The sequence below is a fragment of the Anomaloglossus baeobatrachus genome, chromosome 10, assembly GCF_048569485.1.
Source record: "Anomaloglossus baeobatrachus isolate aAnoBae1 chromosome 10, aAnoBae1.hap1, whole genome shotgun sequence".
NCBI classification, from domain to species: domain Eukaryota; kingdom Metazoa; phylum Chordata; class Amphibia; order Anura; family Aromobatidae; genus Anomaloglossus; species Anomaloglossus baeobatrachus.
The window spans coordinates 169,636,477-169,661,512 of NC_134362.1; the positions used below are offsets into that span (position 1 = coordinate 169,636,477).

The following is a 25,036-nucleotide window of genomic DNA, read 5'->3' on the forward strand; positions in this document are numbered from 1 at the left end:
GGTATACAGCTCCCTCCCAAGGGTATACAGCTCCTCTCCCCCCAAGGCTATACATCTCTCACCCCCCCCAGGGTATACAGCTTCCTCCCAAGGGCATACAGCTACCCATCCCTCCAAAGGGTATACAGCTCCGCCCCAAAAGGTATACAGCTAGCTGTATACGGCTGTGGGTGTAAGGGTTATCACTGTGGCACAACACTGCAGCGGTCAATATTCGCGGGTTTCCCGGCGGGTGCACGTCAGGCGCGCGAAGCTCGAGAACGCGACTAGGTACAGGCGAGGCGGATTCACAGGAGAGGAGGCGTGGCAGGAGAGGAGGAGGCGCATGCGCGGTAAGCGATGCTAGTTCTCGACTTTCTGACATGTCTAGAATGTATGGGCTCCTGTCCGATTAGTGGGCGTGGCAGGCTTGGTTGGTGATTGTGGCGATTTTGCTTTCCGTCCACTATAATCAGGCGGCTGAGAGGAGGAGGCGCATGCGCGGTAAGCGATGCTAGTTCTCGACTTTCTGACATGTCTAGAATGTACAAGCTCCTGCCCGGTTGGTGGGCGTGGCCGGCTTGGCTGGTGGGCGTGGCGGCTGGGTTGCGGGCGTGGCGAGGATTTTTCCTGTCCACTATAATCATTCCCTCTGGAAACGTCGCGCTGCATTTTCAACACGCCCCATCACGTGACAAGTTACGTCATACCGTGCAGAAACCCGTACACTCTAGCATCTAGCCACTTATCTAGAAGCTCTTCCAGGGCACGTGACGCGCAAGCCAACCACACGCTGTTGCCGTGGAGACGAGTAACGGTGGTTCCTCTGCGCTGATTGGCTGTAGGGCTGAACATCTAATGATCAGCCGTTCTTATTGGTCAGTCGTCAATGTGGTATTCCCGGAACTGAAAGTCGTGCTGTAGGCAACAAGAAAAGCTTTATTTGTATTCAGCCGGCGGAGAGCCCGGGCGCTGATAGCAGGTAATATGTATATTGTGTTATTGAGTCCGTTAGTCTGTGCAGGAAATGTAAACGGTGTGTGTCTGGGCTGAGCGCGCCACACCAGCAGCATCTACACAAAGGAGACACTTACCCAGTGCCATTACCCCTATGCATGCCGCCAGTGACAGAAGAAAGGGCCCAGGTTATTTTCATATTATTTGATGTGGTTTTTCCACATTTGTTGAAAAGACCTCTCTGGGAAAAAAAACAAAGCTGTTTTTTTGTTGCCCATAGCAACCAATCACAGCATGGCTTTTATTATTCTCACCCCTAACAGCCAATCGCCTTTTAGCTTTTATTTATATATATATATATATATAAATAATTTATTTATTTTTTACCCATAACAGCCAATCATAATGCAGGTTTTAGTATTGTGACACCTAGCAGCCAATAACAGCACAACTTTTATTACAGTTACTCCTAATAGCCAATCACTATGCAGCTTTAATGCACCCCTTACATAGCACTACTGGCAGTTGTATAGGGTGCACTTCCGAGTATCCCTTTGGGAACGCTGATTAAAGGGAACCTGTCAGGTGCCATATGCACCCAGAACTGCGAGCTGTTCTGGGTGTATACTGCTAATCCCTGCCTAACCGTTTCTGTATACACTAGCATAGATAAAGAGATCTTTTAAAAGACGTATTTCTAAAGATCTTTTATCTTATGCTAATGAGCGAGGGGACTAGTCCCCTGGGCGTTGCTTCCCTTGCCAGTCGCCTCTATTAGCATGTTAGTACACCGTGTGGGCGTGCTATCATGCTAATGAATGGTAGCGTCAGAGGATGATCTCACTCGACCTCTCCACCGCCAGCGCGTCAGACGCTGGATTTCGTCTCAGTGCGCATGACCCCGGAATTTGGGTCATGCACACTCTGAAGCCGGGTGTACGCGTCTTGGCTTCAAACTGAAGTAGTGCACACAACCGAACCTCCGGGGTCATATGCACTGAGCCAAAATCAAGAGTCAATGGCGGCAGAGAGGTGAATGTGATCATCCTGTGACTCTGCGCATTCGTTAGCATACCCCAAGGGGCGTACTAACATGCTAATGGGGGCGACTAGTAAGGGAAGCAATGCACTTGGGACTAGTCCCCTCGCTCATTAGCATATGATAAAAGATCTTTAGAAATACTTTTTCTGAATAATAATAATATTTATTCAGTTATATAGCGCTATTGATTCCACAGCACTTTACATACTGTATGCAATACACTGTTGGTTCTGGGTGCATATTGGACCTGACAGGTTCCCTTTAAGCTTTTCTCTGGCTCGCTCCAGAGTCCCTTTAGGGTGCGTGCCCATAATCAGTATTTGCAGTGTTTTCGACACAGCCTGCTTCAGCTGCGTCCAAAACGCTGCGTTGTACAGTTCAAACACAGTGGATGGATTTCTAGAAATCTGACCTGCGGTGCGTGTTTCCAGACCGCAGCATATCAATTGTTTGCTGTGGATTCGCATGTATCCTACGTAGGGAGAACACAAGCAAGCTCACCAAACCCTGATTGTGGGTACAATCAGCTGCGGTCTCCTGCGGAGGAGACTTGCGGACCCGCAGGTCCGGACCTGCTGCCTTCTGAATGCAGCAAGTCCTGATTGTGGGCACATACCCTTATGGGTACTTTGGACACTACGACATCGCAAGCCGATTGCTGTGATGCCGAGCGCGATAGTCCCCGCCCCTGTCGCAGCTGCGATATCTTGTGATAGCTGTCGTAGTGAATATTATCGCTACGGCAGCTTCACACGCACTTACCTGCCCTGCGACGTCGCTCTGGCCGGCGAACCGCCTCCTTCCTAAAGGGGCGGGTCGTGCGGCGTCACAGCGATGTCACACGGCAGGCAGCCAATAGAAGCAGAGGGGCGGAGATGAGCGGGACGTAAACATCCTCCCCACCTACTTCCTTCCTCATTGCAGGCTGGACACAGGTAAGGAGATGTTCCTCGTTCCTGCGGCTTCATACACAGCGATGTGTGCTGCCGCAGGAACGAGAAACAACATCGTAACATCGGTCCTTCCGAAATTATGGAAATGAACGACGCTACACCGGTGATACAATTACGACGCTTTTGCGCTGGTTAATCGTATCAAAAACGATTTACACACTCCGATGTCGACAGCGACGCCGAATGTGCGGCACTTTCGATTTGACCCCACCGGCATCGTAGTGTGCAAAGTACCCCTAAGTCTTCAGTGCACACAGGTTTATGTTACATTTTTTCTTTTTCTTTTCATAGATCAAGTCCATGTAATATGGAGGACCTAGAAGAAGAGAATTTCACCCTATCAATGTAAGATCAGATAGAAGTGGTGAAAAGAAATTTGGAAAGAAAATAAATACTTTTTTGCATTTTTCTCCATTGTTTGAGACTTGTAGCATTCTCATTTTTCGGGATCTGGGGCTGGGTGACGGCCTATTTATGCGCTCCAAGCTGATGTTTTTATTGATACCATTTTTGGGCAGATATGATGTTTTGATAGCCTTTTATTGCAATGTTGAAAAAACAAAAAGCCAGCACCAAATGTGCACTACAGCACTAAACATTCCAAACTGTACTTATTATAAAAAATTTTTTTTGAGATTTTTGGCAAAAAATTGCAATTTCTTGAGCTGCTTCGCCACGTCACGGCAAATCTCATTTGAAGCAGTCCTACACTAAAATATTTTTATAAAATGTGCCATACGGCCTCACATATGAATAGTAGAACTGCTCTTAGCAGCACTCACCTGGTCTATTTCAATCCCGTACCCATGACTGAGTCATGGCTGTGGGCGGGACAGGTCCAAGCAAATGCTGCATGAAGTAAATAGCCTGTGGACAAAGCCTGATGACTTAATGTGAACAGTCACCAACCGCCAAAATCCAGACAGATGGAATACATCCCAAATTGGGGTGCATAGCAAGGTGGAGGTCAACCACCGACCAATTCAATGAAGAAAAAACAAAAAGCCAGCACCAAATGTGCACTACAGCACTAAACATTCCAAACTGTACTTATTATAAAAAAATTTTTTTGAGATTTTTGGCAAAAAATTGCAATTTCTTGAGCTGCTTCGCCACGTCACGGCAAATCTCATTTGAAGCAGTCCTACACTAAAATATTTTTATAAAATGTGCCATACGGCCTCACATATGAATAGTAGAACTGCTCTTAGCATCACTCACCTGGTCTATTTCAATCCCGTACCCATGACTGAGTCATGGCTGTGGGCGGGACAGGTCCAAGCAAATGCTGCATGAAGTAAATAGCCTGTGGACAAAGCCTGATGACTTAATGTGAACAGTCACCAACCGCCAAAATCCAGACAGATGGAATACATCCCAAATTGGGGTGCATAGCAAGGTGGAGGTCAACCACCGACCAATTCAATGAAGAAAAAACAAAAAGCCAGCACCAAATGTGCACTACAGCACTAAACATTCCAAACTGTACTTATTATAAAAAAATTTTTTTGAGATTTTTGGCAAAAAATTGCAATTTCTTGAGCTGCTTCGCCACGTCACGGCAAATCTCATTTGAAGCAGTCCTACACTAAAATATTTTTATAAAATGTGCCATACGGCCTCACATATGAATAGTAGAACTGCTCTTAGCAGCACTCACCTGGTCTATTTCAATCCCGTACCCATGACTGAGTCATGGCTGTGGGCGGGACAGGTCCAAGCAAATGCTGCATGAAGTAAATAGCCTGTGGACAAAGCCTGATGACTTAATGTGAACAGTCACCAACCGCCAAAATCCAGACAGATGGAATACATCCCAAATTGGGGTGCATAGCAAGGTGGAGGTCAACCACCGACCAATTCAATGAAGAAAAAACAAAAAGCCAGCACCAAATGTGCACTACAGCACTAAACATTCCAAACTGTACTTATTATAAAAAAATTTTTTTGAGATTTTTGGCAAAAAATTGCAATTTCTTGAGCTGCTTCGCCACGTCACGGCAAATCTCATTTGAAGCAGTCCTACACTAAAATATTTTTATAAAATGTGCCATACGGCCTCACATATGAATAGTAGAACTGCTCTTAGCAGCACTCACCTGGTCTATTTCAATCCCGTACCCATGACTGAGTCATGGCTGTGGGCGGGACAGGTCCAAGCAAATGCTGCATGAAGTAAATAGCCTGTGGACAAAGCCTGATGACTTAATGTGAACAGTCACCAACCGCCAAAATCCAGACAGATGGAATACATCCCAAATTGGGGTGCATAGCAAGGTGGAGGTCAACCACCGACCAATTCAATGAAGAAAAAACAAAAAGCCAGCACCAAATGTGCACTACAGCACTAAACATTCCAAACTGTACTTATTATAAAAAAAATTTTTTGAGATTTTTGGCAAAAAATTGCAATTTCTTGAGCTGCTTCGCCACGTCACGGCAAATCTCATTTGAAGCAGTCCTACACTAAAATATTTTTATAAAATGTGCCATACGGCCTCACATATGAATAGTAGAACTGCTCTTAGCAGCACTCACCTGGTCTATTTCAATCCCGTACCCATGACTGAGTCATGGCTGTGGGCGGGACAGGTCCAAGCAAATGCTGCATGAAGTAAATAGCCTGTGGACAAAGCCTGATGACTTAATGTGAACAGTCACCAACCGCCAAAATCCAGACAGATGGAATACATCCCAAATTGGGGTGCATAGCAAGGTGGAGGTCAACCACCGACCAATTCAATGAAGAAAAAACAAAAAGCCAGCACCAAATGTGCACTACAGCACTAAACATTCCAAACTGTACTTATTATAAAAAAATTTTTTTGAGATTTTTGGCAAAAAATTGCAATTTCTTGAGCTGCTTCGCCACGTCACGGCAAATCTCATTTGAAGCAGTCCTACACTAAAATATTTTTATAAAATGTGCCATACGGCCTCACATATGAATAGTAGAACTGCTCTTAGCAGCACTCACCTGGTCTATTTCAATCCCGTACCCATGACTGAGTCATGGCTGTGGGCGGGACAGGTCCAAGCAAATGCTGCATGAAGTAAATAGCCTGTGGACAAAGCCTGATGACTTAATGTGAACAGTCACCAACCGCCAAAATCCAGACAGATGGAATACATCCCAAATTGGGGTGCATAGCAAGGTGGAGGTCAACCACCGACCAATTCAATGAAGAAAAAACAAAAAGCCAGCACCAAATGTGCACTACAGCACTAAACATGACGGCCTATTTATGCGCTCCAAGCTGATGTTTTTATTGATACCATTTTTGGGCAGATATGATGTTTTGATAGCCTTTTATTGCAATGTTGTGGTGGGCATAAATCCCTAATTCTGGCGTTTCTATTTTTTTTTCTTGTTACACCATTTACTGATCTGATTAATTTATTTTATATTTTGATAGATCAGACTTTTACAAATGCAGTGATACCAAATGTGTGTATATTTATTTTAATTGCTTTATTTTTAATGGGATATCTCTGCTGATCACAGCTACAGAGCTGTAAAGATCAGATATTCTCATTTTCTGCCTCACCCAGCTTCGGGCCGAGTGAAACCGAAAGTAATTCATGTGAGCTACAGGAGTCATCACATAACCCTGTGCTACCATGACAACCACCGGAAGTCACGTGATCATGTCACGTGACTTACGGTATCGGCCGGTGAGTAAATGTTTACCGCCTATGCCGTTATAATGGCGCTGTCACATATTGACAGTGCCATTTAAGGGGTTAAACGGCACGAGCAGATAACGATTTTGCTCGTGCCTGGCAGGCACACATCTCAGCTGTGAAAATCCGCTGAGATGTGCGTCAAACGCTGCATGCTGCCAGAGGCAGACCGCGGGCAGTAACACTATGACCGCTAGGACGTAATATTACTGCCCGCGGTCGTTAAGGGGTTAAAAACAAGTATGTTTAAAATGTGTGGGTTATTTGTACTTTGCCGTGTCAAGTAAAGATGATATAATCATCCAGCCGACGCATGTTAAATCCCGCAGTCAGAGATTGAGAACGGGATTTAATAGATCCCCGATACACTTGGCTGATTAAATCAATCATCTACCAGGATAGATGTGGACTGAGCGTGCGAGGGACACAACATATGACGTAAATGTATATCCTATATCGTGACGGGATATCCGATGTGCAGCTTCTGTGTTGTAGAACTGGCGGTAAAAGTTTGATGTTTTTTTATTATATGTACACTGCTTGGTCGCTTCCATGCCTCTTCAATGGGTTTCTTGAATATTCACTGCACTTGACCCTTATACACATGTTTTGGACAGCATTGATGTTGCTATAGATTGGAAAGATTGCACAGTGCATGTGAAAACAAGGACTTTGCAATTTACTACTTATTAAAAAATCTTCTACAGTCTCAAGACAAGAGGGATTTTTATTTTCTGCAGTGTACAGCTTGTTGCTAAGGTTACCGGCCACTGCAGAAGGAGAAGGTTTCTTTGGTGAGGAGTAAACGCTTGTAAGCTTATGGCAGTATGGCTTGTAAGCGTTGCTGTAAAGATAGCTGGATGGACCGCCCGGCTGTGGGCTCTCCCACCGCACCGTTACCGCCCGGCTGTGGGCTCTCCCACCGCACCGTTACCGCCCGGCTGTGGGCTCTCCCACCGCACCGTTACCGCCCGGCTGTGGGCTCTCCCACCGCACCGTTACCGCCCGGCTGTGTGCTCTCCCACCGCACCGTTACCGCCCGGCTGTGTGCTCTCCCACCGCACCGTTACCGCCCGGCTGTGTGCTCTCCCACCGCACCGTTACCGCCCGGCTGTGTGCTCTCCCACCGCACCGTTACCGCCCGGCTGTGGGCTCTCCCACCGCACCGTTACCGCCCGGCTGTGGGCTCTCCCACCGCACCGTTACCGCCCGGCTGTGGGCTCTCCCACCGCACCGTTACCGCCCGGCTGTGGGCTCTCCCACCGCACCGTTACCGCCTGGCTGTGGAGCTTTGCAGAACATAAATGGTTAAATTAAAAGTAAGCATCAACAAATAGTTGTTTTTTTCCATGGTACAGAACAGATATGTACATTAAAGGGAATTGGTCACCAAATTTCACTATAACATATCTCCTAGACCTGATGAGGCTGGTGTGCTTACTATGAAAACCCATAGCAGAATGGCTGTATAATCCCCTTTTTTTTGCATTTCAGATCTTCCCCTAAGGATGCAGAATTTGACTGTGTGGTCGGACACTTGGAAGACATCATAATGGGTAAATGTGATCCCCCAACTGCTTCAGCTCAATCACTGTCTGTAGGTTTACATTCAGGGTGGAGGAGGATGACACCTGCTGTCATATTAATTGCCCGGAGAAGAGAATGTATCATATGAATACGTAGTAATAAAACCAGCTCTGAAGTGAGGCTGAGGCACTTCTGTACCCAGGACAGAGATTCAGGCTGTGGTCAACACCCACCCCCCCCTCCTACTATCCCTTTAACCTACTCAACCCCACCATATGCACATGGACTCACTTAGCATTTAAAGGTTTGTTTTCTATCTATGAATACCTCCTGTCTTGTCACCGCATGTCGGCCATAAGTCAGGACGGACCCCGCCCCCTTTTGAGATATATGTGGGTCCCATGTTATGTTGTATCCTGAGCACATGTAATACACGTATCCTATACCTTCCCCTCCTGCAGCTAGTTGTCACATATTAGCACAGTGATGACGCTGGAGAAGGCATTGTGGGCACAGAGCCTGTTGTGTGCTCCTGCGCTGCTCTCTCACTCCTCCTCCTTATATCACGGTACAGGAGCTGCTGGCTGTTGTTACCTAAACCAATGCTTTACCCAGGGGCTTACAAGTGACAATATATTGCCCATGCACAGTAACCCCACATGGTGCCCTCTGGCATTCCTTTCCTCCTGCTTCCAATATGGCCACCACCCTGGCATGGGTGTGTGGGGGAGAGTCACTAATCACAGGCAGAAGATAGGAACACAACTACATCTGTACCCCCTATCTTCTTCTTTTTTTCCTTCTTCATATAGATGAGGAGTTCCAGCTACTACAGAGAAATTTCATGGAAAAGTATTACCAAGAATTTGAAGATACTGAAGAAAATAAACTTACATACACTCCGATATTTAATGAATATGTAAGTCAATCTCCCAATATCTGGGCAAACACAGAATCCTCATTTGATGCATATACAGTAGGAGGGATCTTATTTGCGCTCATCATCTGGGAGTGAAGGGGTTAAGTTCCAGAAGTCCATGACATAGTGATCTGCCCTATATAAAGAGAAGGGCTGCACACCAGCGACTATGTAAGGGGAATACATGTACAGCAGAAACTGCTGTGTGAATACTGACATGAACAATACAGCTGCATTACTGCCATGAACTTTAAGGCTATGTGCGCACGTTGCGTACTAGCCCTGCAGATATTTCTGCAGCGATCTGAAGAGCACATGTGCGCTTTAGATCGCTGCAGAAATGTCCGTAGTGAGCGCCGATTCCATGCGCTCTGCCTGCAGCTCCTGCCATAGACAGAGCAGGAGCTGCCGGCAAAGCGCAGGAAAGAAGTGACATGTCACTTCTTTTTGCGCAGCGCTTCGGCAGTAGCCGAAGCGCTGCGCTCTTAGACGCCACGTGCGCACGGCCCCTGCACAATCTCCATAGACTGTGCAGGGGACGCATGCAGTTTCGCTGCGCTACAAAGCGCAGCGTAACTGCATGTTTTTACGCAACGTGCGCACATAGCCTAAGAATAAGGAGAAATTTGGCTATTGAATTGATCAATACAACAGAGCCCCAACACCTCGTCACGGTATTCTCTTACATTGGGGTCCTTAGCTAATGTGTGTCCTCTCTTGCAGTTAAAAAACCCAGGCTATATATGTATAATGTGGACTGGCAATTGGTGTGGGTGGGGTTGGGTTCACAAATCAATTAAGAAATAATGTCTGGAACTCCATGCTAAGTCTGAACTGGGTGCAAAAACCTAAATGGACTTAGAATTGGTGTTCCAGACGCTATTTCTTGATTGATTTGTAGTCTTTTATTTGTGAACCCGGCCCCACCCACACCTATTGCCAGTCCACATTATACTTATACTAGAAGGTGGCCCGATTCTAACGCATCGGGTAATCTAGAATTTATTGGGTAGTTAATGTATAATTTCTGTTATATATATATATATATATATATATATATATATGTGTTGTTGTGTGTAGTTGCCAAGTGTTTGTGTAGGGCGCTGTAAATGTTCTGGGTGTTGTCTGGGTGGGGGGGGGTGAGAGCGGTGTTGTTTGTGTGTGGTGCTGTGTGTATTGCGCAGTTTGTGTGGAGTGTGTGTGTGTGTGTGTGTGTTTTGGGGAGAGGTATTTTTTGTGCAGTGTGTGTGTGTGTGTGTGTGTTGCGCGGTGTGTGTGTTGCGCGGTGTGTGTGTGTGTATATTTGTGTGTGCCGCAGTGTTTGTGTGTTGGGTATTGTGTGTGTGTGTGTCTGTGTAGGGTGGTGTTTGTGGTTCCGTGTGTGTGTGTGTGTTTTGGGGGGGAAGTGTGCACCCCCATCGTGCTCCAACCCCCATGCTGCGCACCCCCATCGTGCTCCATCACCCATGCTGCGCACCCCTCAGAGAGGAGTATAATAGAAGGAGTATAATAGGAGTAGTAGTCCTGGGGGGAGAGGAGTATAATAGGAGGAGTAGTCCTGGGGGGAGAGGAGTATAATAGGAGGAGTAGTCCTGGGGGGAGAGGAGTATAATAGGAGGAGTAGTCCTGGATGTGAGGAGTATATTAGGTGGAGTAGTCTTGGGGAGAGGTGTCTAATCGGTGGAGTAGTCCTGGGGGGAAGGTGTCTAATAGGTGCCCAATGTGTGCGGGGGGCGGGGTCGAGCGGCCAAGGTTTGCAGGGGGCGGGGCTGAGTTACATTGGGTAACTAAGCAAAGCGCTTTACATAGTTACAGGATTGTGTACCATGGTTACCAGCGTACTTCGGTAAACTGGTAACCATGGTACACAATCGGGTAACAAAGCAAAGCGGTTTCCATAGTTACCCGATGTGTACCATGGTTACCAGCGTACGCCGCCTCCGGACACGTGTGCCGGGAGCCGGGGTAAGCTAGTAACCATCATAGACATCGGGTAACTAAGCAAAGCGGTTTCCATAGTTACCAGATTGTGTACCATGGTTACCAGCATACGCTGGCTCCGTCACGATCCCAGCAATGCAAGGGTATGTCTCGGCTGGGTTGCCGGTGCGGGCTCCCGGGGGTGCAGCTGTCACCTGGGAGTCGGGGCTCCGTGTGAGTTCGGGAAACGCGGCGGGGCCGGGCCGAACGGCCAATGCGTGCGGTGCGGCGGGGCCGAGCCAAGCGGCCAATGTGTGCGGGGGGGGGGGCGGGGCGAGCCAAGCGGCTAATGTGGGCGGAGCCGAGTGGCCAATGCGACAGTTTTCACTGCAATGACGTCATTTTGGAGCAAGACAGAAAGAATAAGGCAAATATATATAGCCTGGGTCTCAGCTTCCCATACACGGTAAGTTTTTTTTAACTGCATGAGAGGACACACACAAGCTAGGGACCCAACGTAGAGAAATACTTTGGCGTAGTGTTGGGGCTCTATTGCATTGATCAATTCAGTAGCTAAATTTCTCTGGATTCATATGTTCATGGCAGTAATGCAGATTCCATTTTTCACATTTCATTCTCACATATAGCTACTGGATTGTTCATGTCAGTATTCACACAGCAGTTTCTGCTTCACATTTCTTTCCCCTGCATAGTCACTGGTGTGCAGCTCTTCTCTTTATATAGTGAAGGGTTTTTGCACCCAGTTCCAGACATGATTTCTTAATTGATAGTGATCCACACTGTCCTATAGATCAGTTTTGTTTGTGTGAGGATATTTCTGACTCTGATGCTAATTGTTCTGCTCGTGCCCTTGCATTACCCGCAATGAGCAGAACAAGGGTAAACCTCTTAAATGATGTTTCTTCACTTTCAGCCAGTGCTTTTGGCACACATACTGGGCTAATATGTCTAGAATTATGCAGATCCTCCTGCTTTGGAATGGAGCATCCACTCTAATTTTGAGTGTGCAGTTCCTGCTGTTAAGCATTCTGCCAGCACGATAGGTACTGGAACTGTTGTTTTTTTGTTTGTTTTTTTAACACCTTTCAGCATACAATTGCTTAGTGGCTTTAAAGATCTCTTCTGTGCTGTGCCTGTATACAGATCTAAGAGCTAACCAGTTTCCTGAAAGCCATCTGGGTGAAAATCAGATCACGTTGTCTGAAAATGCAATGACCAAATTAAGTGATTTACATTTATCAGATATTTATTTAGTTATTTATTTTGTAGATCAGTTTAGTGGAGAAATTCATTGAAGAACAGTTGATGGAGCGGATTCCAGCATTTAACATGAGCACATTCATCGCTTCATTACAGTAAGTCTTCCTGTATGTGTCGATGATTGACTTGGCGTCTAAAGGGTACTTTACACGTTGCGATCTCGCTAGCAAGTGTACCCGTCCCCGTCGGTTGTGCAACACAGGCATGTCGCTGCCCGTGGCGCACATCACTAACACCCGTCACACGGACTTACCTGCCCTGCGACGTCGCTCTGGCCGGCGAACCGCCTCCTGCGGCCTCACACGACAGGCGTCCAATAGAAACTGAGGGGCGGAGATGAGCGGGACGTAACATCCCGCCCACCTCCTTCCTTCCTCATTTCCGGTGGAGGCAGGTAAGGAGATGCTCGTCGCTCCTGTGGTGTCACACACAGCGATGTGTGGTGCTGCAGGAACGACAAACAACATCATACCTGTGGCAGCAACGAAATTAAGGAAATGAGCGACGTGTCAACGATTTTGAACGATTTTTTTGATCGTCGCTCCTCAGTGTCACATGCTGCAATGTCGCTACCGGCGCCGGATGTGCGTCCCTAACGACGTGACCCCGACGATATATCGGTAGCGATGTCGCAGCGTGTAAAGCACCCTTTATAGAGATCAGCTGGGTGTAGGACTTGTCTACTGACAATTGAACAGGTCAGGTAAAATAAAAGTTGTTTTAATAACATATTACACTTCAATATAATATGTATACATTCTGTCTATTTAGAGACTGTTTATAAGTCAAAACTGCAGTGTAAAGCATGGGGGAGTGACGGTGGAAGCAATCAGATTATTTCTGACATCCTTTAGACATTGCAGCTAAGCTGTTTTTCATCACCGTGCCCTAATGGAGCAGAGAGTGAAGAAAATCCATGGATGGTAACATTACCTAAAGATAATGGTCAGAACTTGATATCCCTTTTATAGTTGGAACTACAGTGGGTACGGAAAGTATTCACACCCTTTGCTCAGTATTCAGTAATGAGTAATTAATGAGTAATTTTGAGCTAGTACAGCCATGAGTCTTCTTCGGAATGATGCAACACGTTTTTCACTCCTGGATTTGGGGGTCCTCTGCCATTCTTCCTTGCAGATCCTCTCCAGTTCTGTCAGGTTGGATGGTGAACGTTGGCGGACGCCATTTTTAGGTCTCTCCAGAGATGCTCAATTCGATTTAGGTCAGGGCTCTGGCTGGGCTGATCAAGAATGGTCACTGAGTTGTTCTGAAGCCACTCCTTTGTTATTTTAGCTGTGTGCTTAGGGTCATTGTCTTGTTGGAGGTTTTCTTCCAGGATATCTCTGTACTTGGCCGCCTTCATCTTTCCTTCAATTGCAACCAGTCGTCCTGTCCCTGCAGCTGAAAAACGCCCCCTTAGCATGATGCTGCCACCACCATGCTTCACTGTGGGGATTGTATTGGGCAGGTGATGAACAGTGCCTGGTTTTCTCCACACATACCACTTAGAATTATCACCAAAGAAGGGAATTTTGTTTACTTACCGTAAATTCCTTTTCTTCTAGCTCCTATTGGGAGACCCAGACAATTGGGTGTATAGCTTCTGCCTCCGGAGGCCACACAAAGTATTACACTTTAAAAGTGTAACCCCTCCCCTCTGCCTATACACCCTCCCGTGCATCACGGGCTCCTCAGTTTTGGTGCAAAAGCAGGAAGGAGGAAAAACTTATAAATTGGTCTAAGGTAAATTCAATCCGAAGGATGTTCGGAGAACTGAACCATGAGCCAAAAGAACAATTCAACATGAACAACATGTGTACACAAAAGAACAACAGCCCGAAGGGCACAGGGGCGGGTGCTGGGTCTCCCAATAGGAGCTAGAAGAAAAGGAATTTACGGTAAGTAAACAAAATTCCCTTCTTCTTTGTCGCTCCATTGGGAGACCCAGACAATTGGGACGTCCAAAAGCAGTCCCTGGGTGGGTAAAAGAATACCTCGATAAAAAGAGCAGAAACGGCCCCCTCTTACAGGTGGGCAACCGCCGCCTGAAGGACTCGCCTACCTAGACTGGCGTCTGCCGAAGCATAGGTATGCACCTGATAGTGTTTCGTGAAAGTGTGCAGACTAGACCAGGTAGCTAAAAATTGTTAAAAATCTCATTTTTTTATTATAGTACAGTTGGAATAAATTTGTGAATTTTCACTTTTTATATGATGCATGCCAATTTCAGATCGTGCTGGTTCCCTTTTTTTCTCTGTTTAGACCAGGTAGCTGCCTGACACACCTGCTGAGCCGTAGCCCGGTGCCGCAATGCCCAGGACGCACCCACGGCTCTGGTAGAATGGGCTTTCAGCCCTGAAGGAAGCAGAAGCCCAGAAGCACGGTAGGCTTCAAGAATCGGTTCCTTGATCCACCGAGCCAAGGTTGACTTGGAAGCCTGCGAACCCTTACGCTGGCCAGCGAGAAGGACAAAGAGCGCATCTGAACGACGCAGGGGCGCCATGCGAGACACGTAGAACCGGAGTGCTCTCACCAGATCCAAAGAGTGCAAATCCTTTTCACATTGGTGAATTGGATTAGGGCAAAATGAAGGCAAGGAGATATTCTGATTGAGATGAAAAGGGGATACCACCTTAGGGAGAAATTCCGGGACAGGACGCAGAACCACCTTATCCTGGTGAAAAACCAGGAAGGGGGCTTTGCAAGACAGCGCTGCAAGCTCCGACACTCTTCGGAGTGATGTAACTGCCACTAGAAATGCCACCTTCTGCAAAAGACGTGATAGAGACATCCCGCAGCGGCTCGAAAGGTGGTTTCTGAAGAGCCGTTAGCACCTTGTTAAGGTCCCAGGGTTCCCGCGGACGCTTGTAAGGTGGGACTATGTGGCAAACTCCCTGCAGGAACGTGCGGACCTGCGGAAGCCTGGCCAGGCGCTTTTGAAAAAATACGGAGAGCGCCGATACTTGTCCCTTGAGAGAGCCGAGTGACAAACCCTTGTCCATTCCGGATTGAAGGAATGAAAGAAAAGTGGGTAAGGCAAACGGCCAGGGAGAAAAACCATTATCAGAGCACCAGGATAAGAAGATCCGCCAAGATCTGTAATAGATCTTGGCGGACGTTGGCTTCCTGGCCTGTCTCATGGTGGCAATGACATCCTGAGATAACCCTGAAGACGCTAGGAGCCAGGACTCAATGGCCACACAGTCAGGTTGAGGGCCACAGAATTCAGATGGAAAAACGGCCCTTGTGACAGCAAGTCTGGGCGGTCTGGAAGCGCCCACGGTTGACCCACCGTGAGATGCCACAGATCCGGGTACCACGATCGCCTCGGCCAATCTGGAGCGACGAGAATGGCGCGACGACAGTCGGACCTGATCTTGCGTAACACTCTGGGCAGCATCGCCAGAGGAGGAAATACAGAAGGCAGTCGAAACTGCGACCAATCCTGAACTAATGCGTCCGCCGCCAGAGCTCTGTGATCCTGAGACCGTGCCATGAAGGCCGGGACCTTGTTGTTGTGTCGTGACGCCATGAGATCGACGTCCGGCGTTCCCCAGCGGCGACAGATCTCTCGAAACACTTCTGGGTGCAGAGACCATTCCCCCGCGTCCATGCCCTGACGACTGAGAAAATCTGCTTCCCAGTTTTCTACGCCCGGGATGTAAACTGCGGAGATCGTGGAGGCTGTGGCTTCCACCCACTGCAGAATCCGCCTGACTTCCTGGAAGGCCTGACGACTGCGCGTGCCGCCCTGATGGTTGATGTATGCGACGGCAGTGGCGTTGTCCGACTGTATACGGATCTGTCTGCCCTCCAGCCACCGATGGAAGGCCAATAGGGCTAGATACACTGCCCTTATCTCCAGAACATTGATCTGAAGGGAGGACTCTACCGGAGTCCAGGTTCCCTGAGCCCTGTGGTGGAGGAAAACCGCTCCCCACCCTGACAGGCTCGCGTCCGTGGTGACCACAGCCCAGGTTGGGGGTAGGAAAGATCTTCCTTGCGATAGAGAATTGGGAAAGAGCCACCACTGAAGAGACGTCTTGGTTGCAAGGGACAGAGAGACGTTCCTGTCGAGGGAAGTCGACCTCCTGTCCCATTTGCGGAGAATGTCCCATTGGAGTGGCCGCAGATGGAATTGCGCGAACGGCACTGCCTCCATCGCTGCCACCATCTTCCCCAGGAAGTGCATGAGGCGCCTCAAGGGGTATGACTGACCCCGAAGAAGAGATTGCACCCCTGCCTGCAGAGAAAGCTGTTTGTCCAGCGGTAGCTTGACTACCGCTGACTGTGTATGAAACTCCATCCCGAGGTAAGTCAGTGATTGGGTCGGTGTCAACTGGGATTTTGGGAAGTTGATTATCCACCCGAACTGCTGGAGAGTCGCCAGAGCGACTGTAAGGCTGTGTTGACACGCCACCCGAGAAGGTGCCCTGACTAGGAGATCGTCTAAGTAGGGAATCACAGAGTGGCCCTGAGAGTGTAGGACCGCCACAACGGATGCCATGACTTTGGTAAACACCCGTGGGGCTGTCGCCAGGCCGAAAGGCGATGCCACGAACTGAAGGTGTTCGTCCCCGATGGCGAAACGCAAGAAGCGTTGATGTTCGGGTGCGATCAGCACATGGAGATAAGCATCCTTGATGTCGATCGATGCTAGGAAGTCTCCTTGTGACATCGAGGCGATGACCGAGCGGAGAGATTCCATCCGAAACCGTCTGGTGCTCACATGTCTGTTGAGCAGTTTGAGGTCCAGAACGGGACGGAATGATCCGTCCTTCTTTGGCACCACGAACAAGTTGGAGTAAAAACCGCGACCATGTTCCTGAGGGGGAACAGGGATCACAACTCCCTCTGTCTTCAGAGTGACCACTGCCTGAAAAAGTGCGTCGGCCCGAGCGGGGGGCGGAGAGGTTCTGAAGAAACGAGTCTGAGGACGAGAGCTGAACTCTATCCTGTAACCGTGAGACAGAATGTCTCTCACCCATCGGTCTTGAACATGTGGCCACCAGGCGTCGCAAAAGCGGGAGAGCCTGCCACCGACCGAGGATGCGGTTCGGGGATGCCGAGAGTCATGAGGAGGCCGCCTTGGAGGCAGTGCCTCCGGCGGCCTTTTGGGGGCGTGACTTAGACCGCCACGCATAAGAGTTCCTCTGGCCTTTCTCCGGCCTGCTGGACGAAGCGGATTGGGACTTGGCGGAGGGACGAAAGGACCGAAACCTCGATTGAATTTTCCGTTGCTGAGGTCTCTTAGGTTTGGACTGGGGTAAGGAGGAGTCCTTTCCCTTGGATTCCTTAATAATCTCATCCAATCGTTCGCCAAACAATCGGTCGCCAGAAAACGGCAAACCGGTTATGAACCTCTTGGAGGCAGAGTCTGCCTTCCATTCGCGCAGCCACATGGCCCTGCGGACTGCCACAGAATTAGCGGATGCCACCGCTGTACGGCTAGCAGAATCTAGGACTGCGTTCATGGCGTAGGAAGAAAAAGCTGACGCTTGAGAGGTCAGAGACGCAACCTGCGGAGCAGAATTACGTGTGACTGCATTAATCTCAGCCAGACAAGCTGAGATAGTTTGTAGTGCCCATACGGCTGCAAAGGCCGGGGCAAAAGACGCGCCCGTGGCTTCATAGATGGATTTCACCAGGAGCTCTGCCTGTCAGTGGCATCCTTTAGCGATGAGCCATCTGCCACCGATACCACATATCTAGCCGCCAATCTAGAGACTGGAGGATCCACCTTGGGACACTGAGCCCACCCCTTAACTACGTCAGAGGGGAAGGGGTAACGTGTGTCAGTAAGGCGCTTAGTAAAGCGCTTGTCCGGAACCGCTCTGGGCTTCTGGACAGCATCTCTGAAGTTAGAGTGATCGAAAAACGCACTCCGTGTACGTTTGGGGAACCGAAACTGGTGTTTCTCCTGCTGAGAAGCAGACTCCTCTACAGGTGGAGGCGGGGGAGACAGATCTAACACCTGGTTGATGGACGAGGTAAGATCATTTACTAAGGCGTCCCCTTCAGGTGTATCAAGATTGAGGGCAACGTCAGGTTCAGAGCCCTGAGCTGCGACGTCCGCCTCGTCCTCCAGAGAGTCCTCGAGCTGGGAACCCGAGCAGCGTGAAGAAGTCGGGGAAGATTCCCAGCTGGCCCGCTTAGTCGGCCTGGGACTGAGGTCCGGGCAGGAGTCCTCCGCGTGGGACCTAGGGCCCAACCTGGGAGCGCGCTGCGGCACGGACCGAGAGGGGCCTGGAGGTGACGATCCAACAGGGGCCGGGGCCTGTGTAAGGACCGGTCTGGACTGCAAAGCTTCTAGCAGCTTGGCAGACCATTTGTCCATAGACTGAGCCATGGATTGTGAAAGTGACTCAGTTTCTCAGCAAATGCAGCAAACTCTGTCCCTGCTGCCTGGACAGGGGGAGCAGGGGGGTCTACATGAGCCGAGGGGCCCACTAGTGACCGAGGCTCCGGCTGAGCAAGCGAAACGGGTCGAGCATTGCTCACAGTGAGGGTAGGTGGAACCCGCAGGTAACATAGCCGCACAAGAGGTACAGGTCGCAAAAAAAACCCTGTGCCTTAGCACCTTTGCTCCTTGTGGACGACATGCTGTTGTCTCCTAGGAGAGTGATCACTGAGGGTATATGGGAAGGGGTATACAGCCCGACCGAACAGAAATATGTATATAAATACGTATCTATTCCGGCACCCTGGGGGGGACCAGCACCGGGTGACCGGTGTGGCTTACCGACCGCTAAAAAGCGGAGTGTGTCCTCCAGATTCCCTGCCTTAGGTCTCCCAGAGCTGCAGAGCTCTTCTCTGATAATCCTCCACCAGCAGAATGCCAAAAACATGGCTGCCGGAGCTCTCAGGGGAGGAGTGGAGCCGTGGGCGGTGCTAGAAAAGTGCGGGAATCTGGGGTCCCCACAGTGATCAGTGAGGGGGGAGGAAACATACAGGATGCTCCGGCCCTCACAGCCGACGTCAGGCCGGCCGTCCCGCCTTTACCCCTGACAGGCAGGCCCGGGGGCGGGATTTTTGCTACTAGGCCGCGATGAAGCCGGGGACTAAATTTAAGACCGCGGCCGACAAGCAGGTGCGGTCGGTGCGGAAGTCCGCCGGTCTTCACAAATCAGCAGCTGCTGCAGCGTCCGGGAAGAAGGCGCTCCATGCACAATCCCCATGGGGACACAGAGTACCTTTATAGATGCAGGGCCCGGTCCCTGAGGATGAATAGACTCCTGTCCAGCAGATTCCCACAGGGGCTGCGGAGGGAGCCCAGTCCCAGTGAATGGATGACCGGTCAGGATCCCACTTCTCCCAGAGCCACTAAGGGATGGTGAAGGAAAACGGCATGAGGCTCCGGCCTTTGTACCCGCAATGGGTACCTCAACCTTAACAGCACCGCCGACATAGTGGGGTGAGAAGGGAACATGCCGGGGGCCCCGTGGGGGTCCTCTTTTCTTCCAACCGATATAACTAATCTGAGAATGCATGAGTGGATGTGTGCCTCCTTCCACACAAAGCATAAAACTGAGGAGCCCGTGATGCACGGGATGGTGTATAGGCAGAGGGGAGGGGTTACACTTTTTAAAGTGTAATACTTTGTGTGGCCTCCGGAGGCAGAAGCTATACACCCAATTGTCTGGGTCTCCCAATGGAGCGACAAAGAAAAGTTATTTTTTCATCTCATCAGAGCAGATAATCTTATTTCTCATAGTCTGGGAGTCCTTCATGTGTTTTTTTGCAAACTCTATGCAGCTTTCATATGTCTTGCACTGAGGAAAGGCTTCTGTCAGGCCACTCTGCCATAAAGGGCCGACTGCTGGAGGCTGAAGTGATGGGAGACAGTTCCACAAAGTCAACTATCTCCCTACTGCACCTCGGGAGCTCAGCCACTGTGATCTTGGGGTTCTTCTTTACCTCTCACCAAGGTTCTTCTCCCATGATTGCTCAGTTTGGGTGGACGGCCAGGTCTAGGAAGAGGTCTGGAGGTGCCAAACTTCTGCCATTTAAGGACTATGGAGGCCATTGTGCTCTTAGGAACCTTGAATACTGCATATGACGTAAATAGGACTGTCTGAGCAAAGGGTGTGAATACTTATGACCATGTGATGTTTCAGTTTTTCTTGTTTAAAAAATGTCTACATTTATTTTTCTGATAAGATGGGGGATGGGGTGCAGAGTGTACATTAATGAGAAAATAAATTAACTTTTCTGATTTTACCAAATGGCTGCAATGAAACAAACAGTCAAAAATGTAAGGGGTCTGAATATTTTCCGTACCCACTGTAATTCTCTGTATTCCTGGATTCGGCACATCCCTCGTTTTACCTGTGTGCACTTGGATAAACAGTTTTGCCCCATTTATACAGATTTTGACACTTTCTTGGCAGATCTCATCGTCAGGAGATGGCAGGGGACATATTCGATATATTGCTGACTTTCACAGATTTCCTGGCGTTTAAGGAAATGTTCCTCGACTATAAAGCAGTAAGTATCACGTTTGTCATTTTGTTTTAAAGGGATTGTCTGTTGGATGATGGTGAGGAGGTTGTTTTTAAACCCATTAATGCAATTTATAAAGGAGAATCTGTACTTGATTTATACTGTCTAAACCACAGGCTCTGTTGGCGGTTCAGGCTTCAAATAATGGCGCCCAGAGATTGTTGTGTGCATACATGGAGCTTTGGGCTCAAGATCTCATCTGCGCACGTGCCGCCTCCGGCTCATTAATCTCCCAGCAGTGGACTTAAGGGAAATGGTTTCCGGAGTTGGCGCATGCGCAGAAGAGATCTCGCTTGTCATTGAGCTAAGAGCTCAATCTGCGCACGCGCTGGCTCTGGGCGCCATTTCCTTGACGCCTGCAATGCCAACACAGCATCTGAGACAGCTTCCCCACTGCCCTACTCCATGCAGCCAGGACAGCCGCCAGCACAGCACCGCCCCTGTGACCTCGCCGCGCTCCACCACCACCCCCCTCTGGTAAGAAACTAACGCAGTATAACACTGTCTTCCCTATAGAGATAGATATATCTGGGTTTTTTTCTCTAAATTTGGTGTTCATCTTATAAAACAAAAATACAGTATATATTTAATTCCACAGAGGAGCATTGCATGGCTTATAAGCCTCCTTACACCGATATCCCAGACAGGTCAGGAGAAATGTTACCTGCCTATGAAAAGTTCTGTGCACTTGGCTTTTGCCACTAACAGGAATTTTTTTTTGTCTCCATATTAAGGAAAAAGAAGGAAGAGGCCTGGATCTGAGCGCTGGATTAGTAGTGACGCCATTATTCAACTCTTCTTCAGTATCATCTTCATCCTAGAGACAATCCACTGTGGTCTGTTATATTTATCGCGTCATCTTTTCAACAGTTCTCTAAAATTTACATGGAACCAATCACAGTCATCAAAGTATTAAGATTCTCCAGTATCCTTAATCACCTATCCTGCGGAGTCTGATCGCTGCCGATCATGAGAATGGCTGTCCCCATCTTTTTTCTTCTTCTTCCTCACTTTGGTCATGGAGCGGCAGGGGTCGCCCACCACTTCCACCCCAAGCAGGGTCTATGAGACTGACAGAGATAGCCAAGCGCAGTGCTCTGTCAGTCCCATACTCATGAATTGAGGAATAGCGTTTAAACCTCTCCTTTTATTCTTGAATGGCGGAAAGGAACGTCTGTTATTGTGATCGATGGGACCACCAGGTATAAGACCCTCCTTGGTCATTTGTTGTTGTGTTTGTACATACGTTCCAATGTAGTTATCATTCCTATAGCTCCAACTCCAGTGAATGGAATAGATAGTCATATGAAAAAGTTTGGGCACCCCTATTAATATGTTAATCTTTTTTCTTTATAACAATTTGGGTTTTTGCAGCAGCTATTTCAGTTTCATATATCTAATAACTGATGGACTGAGTAATATTTCTGGATTGAAATGAGGTTTATTGTAGTAACAGAAAATGTGCAATCCGCATTTAAACAAAATTTGACCGGTGCAAAAGTATGGGCACCTCAACATAAAAGTGACATTAATATTTTGTAGATCCTCCTTTTGCAAAAATCACAGCCTCTAGTCGCTTCCTGTAGCTTTTAATGAGTTCCTGGATCCTGGATGAAGGTATATTTGACCATTCCTGTTTACAGAACAATTCCAGTTTAGTTTGATGGTCGCCGAGCATGGACAGCCGCTTCACATCATCCCACAGATGTTCAATGATATTCAGGTCTGGGGACTGGGATGGCCATTCCAGAACATTGTTCCTCTGCATGAATGCCTGAGTAGATTTGGAGCGGTGTTTTGGATTATTGTCTTGCTGAAATATCCATCCCCTGCGGAACTTCAACTTCGTCACTGATTCTTGCACATTATTGTCAAGAATCTGCTGATACTGAGTTGAATCCATGCGACCCTCAACTTTAACAAGATTCCCGGTGCCGGCATTGGCCACACAGCCCCAAAGCATGATGGAACCTCCACCAAATTTTACTGTGGGTAGCAAGTGCTTTTCTTGGAATGCCGTGTTGTTTTGCCTCCATGCATAACGCCTTTTTGTATGACCAAACAACTCAATCTTTGTTTCATCAGTCCACAGGACCTTCTTCCAAAATGTCCTTGGCTTGTCCAAATGTGCTTTTGCATACCTCAGGTGACTCTGTTTGTGGCGTGCTTGCAGAAACGGCTTCTTTCGCATCACTCTCCCATACAGCTTCTCCTTGTGCAACGTGTGCTGTATTGTTGACCGATGCACAGTGACACCATCTGCAGCAAGATGATGCTGCAGGTCTTTGGAGGTGGTCTGTGGATTGTCCTTGACTGTTCTCACCATTCTTCTTCTCTGCTTTTCTGATATTTTTCTTGGCCTGCCACTTCTGGGCTTAACAAGAACTGTACCTGTGTTCTTCCATTTCCTTACTATATTCCTCACAGTGGAAACTGACAGTTTAAAACTGAGACAACTTTTTGTACCGTCCCCTGAACAACTATGTTGAATAATGTTAGTTTTCAGATCATTTGAGAGTTGTTTTGAGGAGCCCATGAAGCCACTCTTCATAGGAGATTCAAATAGGAGAACAACTTGCAAGTGGCCACCTTAAATACCTTTTCTCATGATTGGATACACCTGCCTATGAAGTTCAAAGCTCAATGAGGTGACAAAACCAATTTAGTGCTTCAGTAAAAAGTAGTTAGTGTTCAAATCAAGAAATTGATAAGGGTGCCCATACTTTTGCACCGGTCAAATTTTGTTTAAATGCAGATTGCACATTTTCTGTTAGTACAATAAACCTCATTTCAATCCAGAAATATTACTGAGTCCATCAGTTATTAGATATATGAAACTGAAATAGATGCTGCAAAAACCCAAATTGTTATAAAGAAAAAAGGTTAACATTAATAGGGGTGCCCAAACGTTTTTATATGACTGGAGTTTATAATGATACCGGACAAAAGTCATAAGACCATACACCGAAAAAATCTGCAAATATTAGTGGGACAGCAGTCTGTTTTTCATTTGTCACTTCTTGTTGTATATTGTTATATTTAAGGTGTTTTTATTAATAAAATATGTATTCATAATTATGACTAAAGGTTGTGTGTAATTGCTATATATCTATGTGCAGCAAAGTTATTTTGAACCATCGGGTTCGCCAAATGCACAATAGAATTACGCGGTAACTATGGTAATATGCAACGTCTATAATCTGTGGGAATACGGTATGCAATCACCTATGTACTGCTTGTGATAAACACTGGTTAAACTGACTTTTTTAAGCGGGTGTAGTTTCCAAGTCATAAGCGGTTTATATTAAGTTTCTTGTTTGGCACAAACAATACCCTCCTATAGGTTATTTGAGAGTCACCTTTGGCGAATTGGGCGATTTCTTCATCGTTCCTTATGGGAGACCCAGACCATGGGTGTATAGCTTCTGCCTCCGGAGGACACACAAAGTACTACACTAAAAGTGTAGCCCCTCCCTCCGAGCATATACACCCCCTGGTAGCCAGTCCTAGCCAGTTCAATGCTTTGTGTTCAGGAGGTCACACACACACACATGCATTCTCATCTGATTTTTGATTTCAAAGATTTGGAAGAAAAGCGGGTCCACTCTGGACTCCCGGCATGTCCCTTCTCACCCCACTGTGTCGGCGGTGCTGTTAAGGTTGATTTTACAAGGCTGGAGCCTTCACATGCCGCGCTCCTTCACCATCCCCTGAGGCTCTGGCTTGAAGTGGGAGCCATCACGGTTCTCACTGCTTTGCAGGAGACCGGCCTCCATCCGCAGCCCTTTCAGGTTCCTGCCGGACGGAGCGCTCACCCCTCAGGGACCTGGCCCTGCGTCTCATAAGCTAAGTATTGAGACGTTATTGAGGGGTCCCTTGTACATTTATTGTGGGGAGAGTGTGTATTTTCACTTTGCTGTGATTTCCGGCCGGTTCTCTGGTTTTACCCGAGAACCGCGCCGATGGTGCCTGCTTGCCGGCCGCATTGTTAGATCTAGGCCCCGGCCTCGCCTGAGGGCTAGTATCGATTTCACTGCCCCCGCATGTTAGTCATGCAGAGGGACAGTGCGGCTCCGCCCAGCGGCTGTTCGGCACAGGGGAGAGACACTCCTCTCTGAGGAAAGATTCCCTCCCTGTATATCTCCTTGGCCCTCCGGATCCCGCTCTTAGAGTAGGCCCCGCCCCCTCTCCTCGCTCCGGCGCCATTTTTTCAGCGTTCTTATGCCATGTCTGCACAGCGATCGGCGCTGACTGCAGCATCTCCCTGGGGGT

At 48.2% G+C, this 25,036-nt stretch overlaps 1 protein-coding gene across 2 annotated transcripts; it reads left to right on the top strand.

Annotated features, from left to right (window-relative positions):
* Positions 1 to 462: 462 nt before the first annotated feature.
* Positions 463 to 22,148, top strand: ARL2BP (ARF like GTPase 2 binding protein). 2 transcript variants are annotated; one of them, XM_075326887.1, is made up of 7 exons: positions 463 to 483; positions 3,223 to 3,276; positions 8,110 to 8,171; positions 8,955 to 9,061; positions 12,272 to 12,357; positions 20,653 to 20,749; positions 21,499 to 22,148. In XM_075326887.1, exons 2-7 carry the CDS (start codon positions 3,239 to 3,241, stop codon positions 21,583 to 21,585), a joined length of 477 nt encoding a protein of 158 aa, XP_075183002.1. In that variant the 5' UTR covers positions 463 to 483; positions 3,223 to 3,238; the 3' UTR covers positions 21,586 to 22,148. The 2 variants fall into 2 exon arrangements, with proteins under 2 accessions (XP_075183002.1, XP_075183001.1); XM_075326886.1 differs by lacking the exon at positions 463 to 483 and adding an exon at positions 859 to 961.
* Positions 22,149 to 25,036: the final 2,888 nt, after the last annotated feature.

Bases quoted from the DNA above. Each gene is read 5' to 3' on its own strand.
- ARL2BP (XM_075326887.1), top strand. From the start codon at position 3,239: ATGGAGGACCTAGAAGAAGAGAATTTCACCCTATCAAT. The intron at 8,172-8,954 runs GTAAATGTGATC...TTCTTCATATAG, and splicing joins CTTGGAAGACATCATAATGG to ATGAGGAGTTCCAGCTACTA. The intron at 12,358-20,652 runs GTAAGTCTTCCT...CTTTCTTGGCAG, and splicing joins ACATTCATCGCTTCATTACA to ATCTCATCGTCAGGAGATGG.